The sequence below is a fragment of the Bos mutus genome, chromosome 9, assembly GCF_027580195.1.
Source record: "Bos mutus isolate GX-2022 chromosome 9, NWIPB_WYAK_1.1, whole genome shotgun sequence".
Taxonomy (NCBI): Eukaryota; Metazoa; Chordata; class Mammalia; order Artiodactyla; family Bovidae; genus Bos; species Bos mutus.
In genome coordinates, this window is record NC_091625.1 from 3,232,056 (window position 1) to 3,246,636 (window position 14,581).

Consider the following 14,581-nt stretch of genomic DNA (forward strand, 5'->3'; position numbering starts at 1 on the left):
AACTGAGTATACACACACACACACCATATGACACTATTAAAAATACTTTGATGATTGTTGGTATTTGGGCTTTAGCTAATTTTTATGATAATCTGAATGTGTTAATTCAGATCACAGTAACACTTTATCTGAATTTAACAATTCAGTAAAAATTTATCTGAATGTGTTAATTATGTTTTGGGAATAGGTAACTACATGTAAGTCCCAGTTTTTCAACATACACTGGTAACATTGCAGTGGTAATATACAAAGTGACACATTCAAATGTTTGTTGTGTTTTAGCCCTACCATGTAGCCACAGTAATGACTCAAACAAGGAAAATACAAAGGTATTATAACATGTGAAGAAAAACTAGGGCATGAAGTTTCAGTCAAGCAAGAAAAAAATAACCACTAGAATTCTGCTCCACAGCATTACACTTCAAAATATTATGTCAAATAATAATATATTTTATACTTAAAATTTTGTTCTAAGAGGATGGATCTCAAACTGATTATTTCCATAGTAAAATCCAATCAATGAAATAAAGCCTAATCTAAAATTCTTTGGAAAAATAGAAAAAACTTCTTGGATTCTCAGAAGCTATGCACAAATTTTTAAATTTTCATTTTCTAGCTGCTATACAGTAATCCAAGTCTATGCCCCAACCAGTAACGCTGAAGAAGCTGAAGTTGAATGGTTCTATGAAAACTTACAAGATCTTTTAGAACAAATACCAATAAAAGATACCTTTTCATTAAGGGGAATGGAATGCAAAAGTAGGAAGTCAAGAAACACCTGGAGTAACAAGCAAATTTGGCCTTGGAGGACTGAAGGAAGCAGGACAAAGGCTCATAGAGTTTTGCCAAGAGAATGCACTGGTCATAGCAAACACCCTCTTCCAACAACACAAGAGAAGACTCTACACATGGACATCACCAGATGGTCAACACTGAAATCAGACTGATTGTACTCTTTGCAGCCAAAGAAGGAGAAGGTCTATAGAGTCAGCAAAAATGAAACCAGGAGCTGACTGTGGCTCAGATCATGAACTCCTTATTGTCAAATTCAGACTTAAATTGAAGAAAGTAGAGAAAACCACTAGATCATTCAGGTATAACATAAATCAAATCCATTATGATTATACAGTGGAAGTGAAAAATAGATTTAAGGGGCCTAGACCTGATAGATTCCCTGATGAACTATGGACAGAGGTTTGTAACATTATACAGGAGACAGGAATCAAGACCATCCCCATAGAAAAGAAATGCAAAAGAGCAAAATGTCTGTCTGGGGAGGCCTTATAGTTAGCTATGAAAAGAAGAGAAGAAAAAAGCAAAAGATAAAAGGAAAGATATAAGCATCTGAATGCAGAGTTTCAAAGAATGGCAAGGAGATATAAGAAAGCCTTCTCAGCAATCAGTGCAAAGACACAGAGGAAAACAACAGAATGGAAAAGACTAGAGATCTCTTAAAGAAAATTAGAGATGCCAAGGGAACATTTCATGCAAAGATGGGCTCGATAAAGGACAGAAATGGTACAGACCTGACAGAAGCAGAAGTTATTAAGAAGAGGTGGCAAGAATACACAGGAGACCTGTACAAAAAAGATCTTCACGACCCAGATAATCATGATGGTGTGATCACTCACCTAGAGCCAGATATCCTGGAATGTGAAGTTAAGTGGGCCTTAGAAGCCATCACTACAGACAAAGTTAGTGGAGGTGATGGAATTCCAGTTGAGCTATTTCAAACCCTGAAAGATGATGCTGTGAAAGTGCTGCATTCCATTTGCCAGAAAATTTGGAAAACTTGGCAGTGGCCACAGTACTGGAAAAGGTCAATTTTCATTCCAATCCCAAAGAAAGACAATGCCACAGAATGTTCAAACTACTGAACAATTTCACGCATCACACACGCTAGTAAAGGAATGCTCAAAATTCTCCAAGTCAGGCTTTAGCAATATGTAAAAGGTGAGCTTCCAGATGTTCAAGTCGGTTTTAGAAAAGGAAGAGGAACCAGAGATGAAATTGCCAACATCCACTGGATCCTCGAAAAAGCAAGAGAGTTCCAGATAAATATCTATTTCTGCTTTATTGACTATGCCAAAGACTTGTGTGGATCACAATAACTGTGCAGAATTCTGGAAGAGGTGGAAATACCAGACCACTTGACCTGCCTCTTGAGAAACCTGTATGCAGGTCAGGAAGCAACAGTTTGAACTCGACATCGAACAACAGACTGGTTCCAAATAGGGAAAGGAGTACTTCAAGGCTGTAAATTGTCACCCTGCATATTTAACTTATATGCAGAGTACATCATGAGAAACGCTGGGCTGGAAGAAGCACAAGCTGGAATCAAGATTGCCGGGAGAAATCTCAATAACCTCAGATATGCAGATGACACCACCCTTATGGCAGAAAGTGAAGAGGAACTAAAAAGCCTCTTGATGAAAGTGACAGAGGAGAGTGAAAAAGCTGGCTTAAAGATCAACATTCAGAAAACAAAGATCATGGCATCTGGTCTCATTACTTCATGGGAAATAGATGGGGAATTGTGGAAACAGTCAGACTTTATTTTGTGGGGCTCCAAAATCACTGCAGATGGTAATTGCTGCCGTGAAATTAAAAGACGCTTACTCCTTGGAAGGAAAATTATGATCAACCTAGATAGCACATTAAAACACGAGACATTACTTTGCCAACAAAGCTCCATCTAGTCAAGCCTATGGTTTTTCCAGTGGTCATGTATGGATGTGAGAGTTGGACTATGAAGAAAGCTGAGCGCCGAAGAACTCATGCTTTTGAACTGTGGTGTTGGAGAAGACTCCTGAGAGTCCCTTAGACTGCAAGGAGATCCAACCAGTCCATTCTGAAGGAGATCAGCCCTGGAATTACTTTGGAGGGAATGATGCTGAAGCTGAACTCCAGTACTTTGGCCACCTCATGTGAAGAATTGACTCATTGGAAAAGACTCTGATGCTGGGAGGGATTGGGTACAGGAGGAGAAGGGGAAAACAGTGGATGAGATGCTGGACGGCATCACCGAGATGATGGACATGAATTTGAGTGAACTCCGTGAGACGGTGATGGACAGGGAGGCCTGGCATGCTGCAATTCATGGGGTCGCAAAAAGTCGGACACGACTGAGCAACTGAAGTGAACTGATATCTTTTTCCAAATCCCAGTTGTACAAGCTATGTTTTGATATATCAAAAGCCCAAATATTGCATAGCATGTATCTATGCAATTAATTGCACAGAATTGCACATATCCTTCACGGAGGAATGTGTCTACAAAATTTCAGTTCAGTTCAATTCAGTTACTCAGTCAAGTCCTACTATTTGCGACCCCATGAATTGGAGCACGCTAGCCCTTCCTGTCTATCACCAACTCCCAGAGTTCATTCCAACTCACGTCCATCGAGTCAGTGATGCCATCCAGCCATCTCATCCTCTGTCGTCCCCTTCTCCTCCTGCCCCCAATCCCTCCCAGCATCAGAGTCTTTTCCAATGAGTCAACTCTTCGCGTGAGGTGGCCAAAGTACTGGAGTTTCAGCTTTAGCATCATTCCTTCCAAAGAAATCCCAGGGCTGATCTCCTTTAGAATGGACTGGTTGGATCTCCTTGCAGTCCAAGGGACTCTCAAGAGTCTTTTCCAACACCACAGTTCAAAAGCATCAGTTCTTCGGCGCTCAGCTTTTGTCATAGTCCAACTCTCACATGCATACATGACCAGAGGAAAAACCATAGCCTTGACTAGATGGACATTTGTTGGCAAATAATGTCTCTGCTTTTCAATATGCCATCTATTTTGGTTATAACTTTTCTTCCAAGAAGTAAGCGTCTTTTTAATTTCATGGATACAGTCACCATCTGCAGTGATTTTGGAGCCCCACAAAATAAAGTCTGATACTGTTTCCACTGTTTCCCCATCTATTTCCCATGAAGTGATGGGACCGGATGCCATGATCTTCGTTTTCTGAATGTTGAGCTTTAAAACAACTTTTTCACTCTCCTCTTTTACTTTCATCAAGAGGCTTTTTAGTTCCTCTTTGCTTTCTGCCATGAGGGTGGTGTTATCTACATTTCTGAGGTTATTGATATTTCTCCTGGCATTCTTGGTTCCAGCTTGTGCTTCTGCTTCCAGCCCAGCGTTTCTCATGATGTACTCTGCATAGAAGTTAAATAAGCAGGGTGACAATATACAGTCTTGACATACTCCTTTTCCTATTTGGAACCAGTTTGTTGTTCGATGTCAAGTTCTAACTGTTGTTTCCTGACCTGCATACAAATTTCTCAAGAGGCAGGTCAGGTGGTCTGGTATTTTGATCTCTTTCAGAATTTTCCACAGTTTATTGTGATCCACAAAATCAAAGTATTGGCATAGTCAATAAAGAAGAAATAGATGCTTTCCTGGAACTCTCTTGCTATTTCAATGATCCGGTAGCTGTTGGGAATTTCATCTCTGGTTTCTCTGCCTTTTCTAAAACGGGCTTGAACAACTGGAAGTTCACAGTTCATGTATTGCTGATGCCTGTCTTGGAGAATTTTGAGCATTACTTTACTAGCGTGTGAGATGAGTGGAATTGTGTGGTAGTTTGCACGTTCTTTGGCATTGCCTTTCTTTGGGATTGGAATAAAAACTGACCTTTTCCAGTCCTGTGGCCACTGCTGAGTTTTCCAAATTTGCTGACATATTGAGTGCAGCACTTTCACAGCATCGTCTTTCAGATTTTGAAATAGCTCAACTGGAATTCCATCACCTCCACTAGCTTTGTTCATAGTGATGATTTCTAAGGCCCACTTGACTTCACATTCCAGGATGTCTGGCTCTAGGTGAGTGATCACACCATAGTGATTATCTGGGTCGTGAAGATCTTATTTGTACAGTTCTTCTGTATATTCTTGCCACCTCTTCTTAATATCTTCTGCTTCTGTCAGGTCCGTACCATTTCTGTCCTTTATCGAGCCCATCTTTGCATGAAATATTCCCTGGGTATCTCTAATTTTCTTGAAGAGATCTATAGACTTTCCCATTCTGTTGTTTCCCTCTATTTCTTTACATTGATTGCTGAGGAAGGCTTTCTTAACTCTTCTTGCTATTCTTTGGAACTTTGCATTCAGATGCTTATATCTTTCCTTTTCTCCTTTTCTTTTTGCTTCTCTTGTTTTCACAGCTATAAGGCCTCCCCAGGCAGCCATTTTTCTTTTTTGCATTTATTTTCCATGGGCATGGTCTTGATCACTATCTCCTGTACAATGTCACAAACCTCAGTCCATAGTCCATCAGGCACTCTATCAGATCTAGTCCCTTAAATCTATTTCTCACTTGCACTGTATAATCATAAGGGATTTGATTTAGGTCATACTGAATGGTCTGGTGGTTTTCCCTACTTTCTTCAATTTAAGTCTGAATTTGGCAATAAGGAGTTCATGGTCTGAGCCACAGTCAGCTCCTGGTCTTGTTTTTGCTGACTGTATAGAGCTTCTCCATCTTTGGCTGCAAAGAATATAATCAGTCTGATTTCAGTGTTGATCGTCTTGTGATGTCCATGTGTGGAGTCTTCTCTTGTGTTCTTGGAAGAAGGTGTTCGCTATGACCACTGCATTTTCTTGGCAAAACTCTATTATTCTTTGCCCTGCTTCATTCCGTACTCCAAGGCCAAATTTTCCTGTTACTCCACGTGTTTCTTGACTTCCTACTTTTGCATTCCAGTCCCCTGTAATGAAAAGGACATCTTTTTGGGGAGTTAGTTCTAAAAGGTCTTGTAGGTCTTCATAGAACTGTTCAACTTCAGCTTCTTCAGCATTACTGGTTGGGGCATTGACTTGGATTACTGTGATATTAAATGGTTTGCCTTGGAAACGAACAGAGATCATTCTGTCATTTTTGAGATTGCATCCAAGTACTGCATTTCAAACTCTTTTGTTGTCCATGATGGCTACTCCATTTCTTCTGAAGGATTCCTGCCCGCAGTAGTAGATATAATGGTCATTGGAGTTAAATTCACCCATTCCAGTCCATTTTAGTTCTCTGATTCCTAGAATGTCGACGTTCACTCTTGTCATCTCTTGTTTGACCACTTCCAATTTACCTTGATTCATGGACCTGACGTTCCAGGTTCCTATGCAATATTGCTCTTTTCAGCATCAGACCTTGCTTCTATCATGAGTCATGTCCACAACTGGGTACTGTTTTTGCTTTGGTTCCATCCCTTCATACTTTCTGGAGTTATCTCTCCACTGATCTCCAGTAGCATAGTGGGCACCTACTGACCTGGGGAGTTCCTCTTTCAGTACCCTATCATTTTGCCTCTTCATACAGTTCATGGGGTTCTCAAGGCCAGAATACTGAAGTGGTTTGTCATTCCCTTCTCCAGTGGACCACATTCTGTCAGACCTCTCCACCATGACCCGCCCATCTTGGGTGGCCCCAAGGCATGGGTTAGTTTCATTGCATTAGACAAGGCTGTGGTCCTAGTGTGATTTTATTGACTAGTTTTCTGTGAGTATGGTTTCTGTGTGTCTGCCCTCTGTTGTCCTCTTGTAAAACCTACCATCTTATTTGGGTTTCTCTTACCTTGGACAAGGGGTATCTCCTCACTGCCACCCCTTCTGACCTTGAACATGGAATAACTCCTCTAGGTCCTCCTGTGCCCATGCAGCCACCGCTCCTTGGAGGTGGGGTTGCTCCTCCGGGCTGCCGCACTTAACCTCTGATGCAGGGTCGCTCCTCTCCACTGCTGCTCCTGAACTCGGACGTGGGGTAGCTCCTCTCAACTGTTCATGCACCATGGCAGCCTGGCACTCTTGGCCACTGCCCCTGACCTCGAATGTGGGGTAGCTGCCAACGCTAAATTTTCAGGGCCTAACAAAATTCCAATGGACAAATGTCCTTACAAAACCATTTCACATAAATTCGCAATAGCCCTGTCACCGAGTATAATGAAATTTTAATTTATCTTTTTTTTGGCTTTATTTTATTTTTTTAACTTTACAATATTGTATTGATTTTGCCATATATCAAAATGAATCCGCCACAGGTATACATGTGTTCCCCATCCTGAACCCTCCTCCCTCCTCCCTCCCCATACCATCCCTCTGGGTTGTCCCAGTGCACCAGCCCCAAGTATCCAGTGTTGTGCATCGAACCTGGACTGGTGACTCATTTCATATATGATATTATACATGTTTCAATGCCATTCTCCCAAATCATCCCACCCTCTCCCTCTTCCACAGAGTCCAAAAGACTGTTCTATACATCAGTGTCTCTTTTGCTGTCTCGTATACAGGGTTATTGTTACCATCTTTCTAAATTCCATATATATGCGTTAGTATACTGTATTGGTGTTTTTCTTTCTGGCTTACTTCACTCTGTATAATAGGCTCCAGTTTCATCCACCTCATTAGAACTGATTCAAATGTATTCTTTTTTAATGGCTGAGTAATACTCCATTGTGTATATGTACCACTGCTTTCTTATCCATTCATCTGCTGATGGACATCTAGGTTGCTTCCACGTCCTGGCTATTATAAACAGTGCTGTGATGAACACTGGGGTACAGGTGTCTCTTTCAATTCTGGTTTCCTCAGTGTGTATGCCCAGCAGTGGGATTGCTTGATCATAAGGCAGTTCTATTTCCAGTTTTTTAAGGAATATCCACACTGTTCTCCATAGTGGCTGTACTGGTTTGCATTTACACCAACAGTGTAAGAGGGTACCTTTTTCTCCACACCCTCTCCAGCACTTATTGCTTGTAGACTTTTGGATCGTAGCCGTTCTGACCAGTGTGGGATGGTACCTCATAGTGTTTTGATTTGCATTTCTCTGATAATGAGTGATGTTGAGCATCTTTTCATGTGTTTGTTAGCCATCTGTATGTCTTCTTTGGAGAAATGTCTATTTAGTTCTTTGGCCCATTTTTTGATTGGGTCATTTATTTTTCTGGAATTGAGCTGTAGGAGTTGCTTGTATATTTTTGAGATTAGTTGTTTGTCAGTTGCTTCATTTGCTATTATTTTCTCCCATTCTGAAGGCTGTCTTTTCACCTTGCTTATAGTTTCCTTTGTTGTGCAGAAGCTTTTAAGTTTAATTATGTCCCATTTGTTTATTTTTGCTTTTATTTCCAATGTTCTGGGAGGTGGCTCATAGAGGATCCTGCTGTGATGTATGTCGCAGAGTGTTTTGCCTATATTCTCCTCTAAGAGTTTTATAGTTTCTGGTCTTACGTTTAGATCTTTAATCCATTTTGAGTTTATTTTGGTGTATGGTGTTAGAAAGTATTCTAGTTTCATTCTTTTACAAGTAGTTGACCAGTTTTCCCAGCACTACTTGTTAAAGAGATTGTCTTTAATCCATTGTATACTCTTGCCTCATTTGTCAAAGATAAGGTGTCCATATGTGCATGGATTTATCTCTGGGCTTTCTATTTTGTTCCATTGATCTATATTTCTGTGTTTGTGCCTGTACCATACTGTCTTGACTGTGGCTTTGTAGTAGAGCCTGAAGTCAGGCAGGTTGATTCCTCCAGTTCCATTTTTCTTTCTCAAGATTGCTTTGGCTATTCGAGGTTTTTTGTATTTCCATACAAATTGTGAAATTATTTATTCTAGCTCTGTGAAGAATACTGTTGGTAGCTTGATAGGGATTGCATTGAATCTATAAATTGCTTTGGGTAGTATACTCATTTTCACTATACTGATTCTTCCAAAATACCCCATTCACACCTATGGATAGATCAACTAAACAGAAAATTCACAAGGAAACACAAACTTTAAATGATACAATAGACCAGTTAGACCTAATTGATATCTAAAGGACATTTCATCCCAAAACAATGAATTTCACCTTTTTCTCAAGCACACATGGAACCTTCTCCAGGATAGATCACATCCTGGGCCATAAATCTAGCCTTGGTAAATTCAGAAAAACTGAAATCATTCCAAGCATCTTTTCTGACCACAATGCAGTAAGATTAGATCTCAATTACAGAAGAAAAACTATTAAAAATTCCAACATATGGAGGCTGAACAACACACTGCTGAATAACCAACAAATCACAGAAGAAATCAAAAAAGTAATCAAAATTTGCATAGAAATGAATTAAAATGAAAACACAACAACCCAAAACTTGTGGGACACTGTAAAAGCGTTGTAAGGGGAAAATTCATAGCAATACAGGCATATCTCAAGAAACAAGAAAAAAGTCAAATAAATAACCTAACTGTACAGCTAAAGCAACTAGAAAAAGAAGAAATGAAGAGCCCCAGGGTTAGTAGAAGGAAAGAAATCTTAAAAATTAGAGCAGAAATAAATGCAAAAGAAACAAAAGAGACCATAGCAAAAATCAACAAAGCCAAAAGCTAGTTCTTTGAAAGGATAAATAAAATTGACAAACCATTAGCCAGATTCATCAAGAAACAAAGGGAGAAAAGTCAAATCAATAAAATTAGAAATGAAAATGGAGAGATCACAACAGACAACACAGAAATACAAAGGATCATAAGAGACTACTATCAGCAATTATATGCCAATAAAATGGACAACATGGAAGAAATGGAGAAATTCTTAGAAAAGTACAACTTTTCAAAACTGAATCAGGAAGAAATAGAAAATCTTAACAGACCCGTCACAAGCATGGAAACTGAAACTGTAATCAGAAATCTTCCAGCAACCAAAGCCCAGGTCCAGACAGCTTCACAGCTGAATTCTACCAAAAATTTAGAGAAAAGCTAACACCTATCCTACTCAAACTCTTCCAGAAAATTGCAGAGGAAGGTAAACTTCCAAACTCATTCTATGAGGGCACCACCACCCTAATACCAAAACCTGACAAAGATGCCACAAAAAAAGAAAACTACAGGCCAATATCACTGATCAACATAGATGCAAAAATCCCTAACAAAATTCTAGCAATCAGAATCCAACAATATATTAAAAAGATCATACACCATGACCAAGTGGGTTTTATCCCAGGGATGCAAGTATTCTTCAATAACTGCAAATCAATCAATGTAATACACCACATTAACAAATTGAAAAATAAAAAAAAACCATATGATTATCTCAATAGATGCAGAGAAAGCCTTTGACAAAATTCAACATCCACTTGTGATAAAAAACTCTCCAGAAAGCAGGAATATAAGGAACATCAGATCAGATCAGATCAGATCAGTCGCTCAGTCGTGTCTGACTCTTCGCGACCCCATGAATTGCAGCATGCCAGGCCTCCCTGTCCATCACCAACTCCCGGAGTTCACTGAGACTCACGTCCATCGAGTCAGTGATGCCATCCAGCCATCTCATTCTCTGTCGTCCCCTTCTCCTCTTGCCCCCAATCCCTCCTAGCATCAGAGTCTTTTCCAATGAGTCAACTCTTCGCATGAGGTGACCAAAGTACTGGAGTTTCAGCTTTAGCATCATTCCCCAGGGCTGATCTCCTTTAGAATGGACTGGTTGGATCTCCTTGCAGTCCAAGGGACTCTCGAGAGTCTTCTCCAACACCACAGTTCAAAAGCATCAATTCTTCGGCTCTTAGCCTTCTTCACAGTCCAACTCTCACATCCATACATGATCACAGGAAAAACCATAGCCTTGACTAGAAGAAACTTTGTTGGCAAAGTAATGTCTCTCAACATAATAAACGCTATATATGGAATTTTAATTTAATTTGTGAGAAGTTTTGCCCAGTTGTTGCTTTTCAGATTCCTTATAGACTGACATCCCTGTTCACTAATGCAGAACTCCTCATCCTTCATTTACCTCTAAGCAATCTCCAAAACAATGAAAATATAAGTCAATATGATTGTGTGCCAACATACTCCCATACATAACAGCTAAATACTAGTAGTATATTCAATAGTTCATTGTTTCAGTCCATGTGGTTGTAATGGGCTAAACTGTGACTCACCCACAACATTTTTATCTTGAAATCCTAGTGCTTTTAACCTGATAGTGCGACTTCCCTGAAGACAGGGTCTTTGGAGAGATAGTAAAGATTAAATGATGTGACCAGTTTCAATTCAGTTCAGTCGCTCAGTCATGTCCGACTCTTTGCAATCCCATGGACTGCAACATCCCAGGCCTCCCTGTCCGTCACCAACTCCCAGAATTTATTCAAACCCATGTCCATTGAGTCAGTTTAGGTCCTGATCAAAAACGACTGATGTTCTTATGAGAAGAGGATGCACAGTTACCACAGATGAAAGGAAGGTGAAGATACAGGGAGATGGCTGACAATGCACTAAAGAGAGGCCTCAAAGAAATCAGTCCTCTTGATAACTTGACTGGGACAACTTAGTCTCTAGAACTTTGGGAAAATAAACTTCTATTGTTGAAGCCCCTCACACTGTGGTTCTTTGTCATGGTAGTGCTAACCAAAAGCTACAGTAAACATTCTCAATTTCTTCCTATTCTCAAAAGGATACAGAATATTTCTAATATTCTAGTATTTTTATATCTTCTGGGACTTCAAATTGAAGTAATTTTTCATAACTAGAATATAATAATGATATATGCTCAGTGTTTTAAAAAATAATATTAGGTATTTTACATGTTTTAGTTATTCATATTATCTACCATTAAGTTACCAATAAATAAATAAATATTGGGAAATAATTCAATGCAATCACGATAAAAGTGTTGAAATAATATCCCATGATATATGATTGCATCTGTGCCAGTTAATATTATAATAGATGGTAGAGACTTTTCTGACCAAATATTCTCTAAAATTCTTTGGATGGGATAAAATGTTTGCTTTAGGAGCTTTCAATTAAATTACACTTTCATTCACCCTAAGTCAGAAACTTGAGTGTTTTTTTTTTTTTCTCACCTGTCTTTATTTTAATTATCTGCTATGCTTTGAGTCAGGGTAACTTACCTCTTTTATGACCACTGCCAGTAAAGTCAAATGGGAATTTGACCCCAGTTATACAGAGAGGATGTCCAGTGGCTATTTATGGGATTAAGCTCTGAAATAGACTCAGAACTTCCTCCCTAAGGAGTCTAAAATTACTTTTTTGAATCATTGGCTTAAGTGAGTTTTGGAACATAATGAGTTTTTCTATTACATTTTATGGTACAGTCCCCTCAAGTCTGGCTCCAATGGAGTCTTCCCAGGCACACAGAAGAGAAACCTTGTCAAATCCCTTCAAGTTTGCCCAACGAAATTGCAGTTATAGCCCTGAGTCTAGCCTGCTTCAACTACATAGGCTGCTCACCTGCATTCCCTTCTCCTGACCAAAATGTACTGTGGGTCTGTTACATATTTTCCCATCCTGTCATTGCCAACTATGTCAGGTTTGTTAGATGCCCTTTGTTAGATCCTTTCTCACCAAGGACCTCTATTAACTCTACATGCCAGGTATCTGGAACTGTCATTGAAAGATATCCTTTCACACATCCCCAAACATCAAATGTTCCCTATATTTTTTCAATGTTTCTCTTCCCTTTCCTTTGATGATTCAAATTCCCTAGTAAACTTTCAAGTAGCAATAGTCTATTTCCCTTAAATTCTCATATCAGCCTCAGATAGCCTAAGGTTACACTGTTTTTAAGTTGCCTTTCTGGCTTCATCCACTGACCAAATATCTTCCTTTGCAAACTTTCCTCATCAATGCCTCTCATTTAGCATATGAAAATTATTTAACATTTTTTTAAAGTTAATAATTATATCAAGCTCTCTCCCTCCTTGTTATTTTGATCTATCAATCACTTTATAGAGAGTCCTCCCAACACTATAGAGAATACTGCTTTGTGTTCACAATTATTTCTTCTTCTCTAACTCTCCCAAGCAGCTTCAATACTTTCCCCTCAACAAGGTAGATTTTTTTTTTTAATCATCCTCAACTCATTGATACCCTTCATTCTACACTATCATCCAGAACTGCTTTCCCCAAATACCATAACCTTGGGAATTTCATTTAAAAACTAAAACATATTATTCTGATAATTTTTAATGAAATATTAAGAGTGAATTTGGAGAATGATGTATAAACAGGTATTTCAGCATAAAACACATGTGTTTTAAAGAAATCTTCTTTAAATAGGCATATATTTTAAAGAATATTTGATAGGATTTTTATATTCTTGGAATTCAAATTTAGCCAATTCTAAAAATTTTACCAAATTCTTAAAAATGTAGCCTGCCTGTTGGTAAGTAACCATGTATGAATTCAGTCTATTTTACTATTATAATAAAGTAATGTTATTTTTAAAAATAATCTTACCTGTAAATAGTGGGTGATGGATGCATTCATACCCTTCTTATTTCATTTTTATGTTGTGTTATTGCCACTGCCATTATTTTTACATGATTTACAAGAACATTCATCCAACTCCTAGAAGTATTTCCCAGAGAATGCAGGCTGGCAATGACAGCTATACGTCTTGCTCCAAACTTCTGTAAGACATTGACCATGCCCAGAGCAAAGTTCTGAACTTGGATTCTCCTGGCACAATCGCTCTTTCACTGTCACATTTAGGGCAAGGCCCAGTTGACAAAGGGATGAACCATGACTGTGATAAAATAATGTGTTCTAACACTCAGCCACTAAGAATTAACAGTGTGCATTCCTTTTAGTTTGCAACCAAACTAAATCTGATCTTCAGATTTAAATCAACCATAACTGATCTTCAGTTGTGGTATTTTGCAGACAGTCAATGAATGATGCTTCAGAAATGTTCATTATTTCTGGATATTGAAGAGATGGTTCAGAAGAAATTACGAGGATATCTCCTATTTGAATTTGCAAAGGGCAAATCTAGTAAACAACTTGATTGCCAGAATTATTCATTTTAGTATTTACATCTCCAAGCCAGCAATCTCTGCCTGACATTCAGGCAGATGTCTTCTTTTAGTGTCCAATTTACCACATACATTAAGGGCCATGTATGCCATTCTTGCACCAAGTGCCTTTTGCATGTTGTTTTTACATGTGTAAACATGCTACAAAGAATCACCAGGCTCACAAGCATAATTAATTTGCTAGTCATTTTGAAAATTGTGCCTAGCAATCTATCATAAAGTGTAATAAAGAATTGCTGCAAAACACGCTTTTAATATTGATGGAAATTTCTAAGCAGAGACTTGATTCAGAGATTCTCTAGGAACTGGCCTCTTTTTGTAGTCCCAAAGTGCAAGCAGATTTGATGACTGAATTTTGATCAAGAAGAGTAGAGTTCAGCTATTTAAAATGCCCTTTAAAACAGAGAAAAAAAAAAGTTAATGAAGTTTTATTAACTTAATGATATAGAAAATTCTTACTTGCTTTCTGCAAAGACTGTGTCATCAGCAGCTAGGCAGCTTCTTTGTGAAACTAGGCCAGGAAGACTGTGGTCAGGATACATTGTATCTCTTCCTGCACTATATACTCACCTGCTTCTGAAACGTGTTGGTCTCATTAGACAATTAAACCAACAACTTACTGCAGTCTTTTATACCAAGTTTCAACATAACTGAAACACACTAGTCAAGACCTTTATTTTATGTGGTTTAATTAATTTATTTATTTTTTTCAGATACAAGTATCCCTCTCTGATTAGTTTTAGAAAAACTTCTTTAACAAACACCTAAAATAAAAATGGTTCAAGTATACTA

The 14,581-nt window shown here is 38.6% G+C and overlaps 1 protein-coding gene across 1 annotated transcript in view; it reads right to left on the reverse strand.

Moving 5' to 3' along the window:
- The window catches only part of EYS (eyes shut homolog), a 196,380-nt gene extending 182,403 nt beyond the window's left edge, over positions 1–13,977 (reverse strand). The window contains 5 exon segments of the mRNA XM_070377128.1: positions 13,208–13,262; positions 13,265–13,498; positions 13,501–13,576; positions 13,578–13,811; positions 13,813–13,977. Of these exon segments, the coding sequence (XP_070233229.1) occupies positions 13,208–13,262; positions 13,265–13,498; positions 13,501–13,576; positions 13,578–13,811; positions 13,813–13,977 (764 nt within the window).
- Between the last annotated feature and the right edge of the window lie 604 nt (positions 13,978–14,581).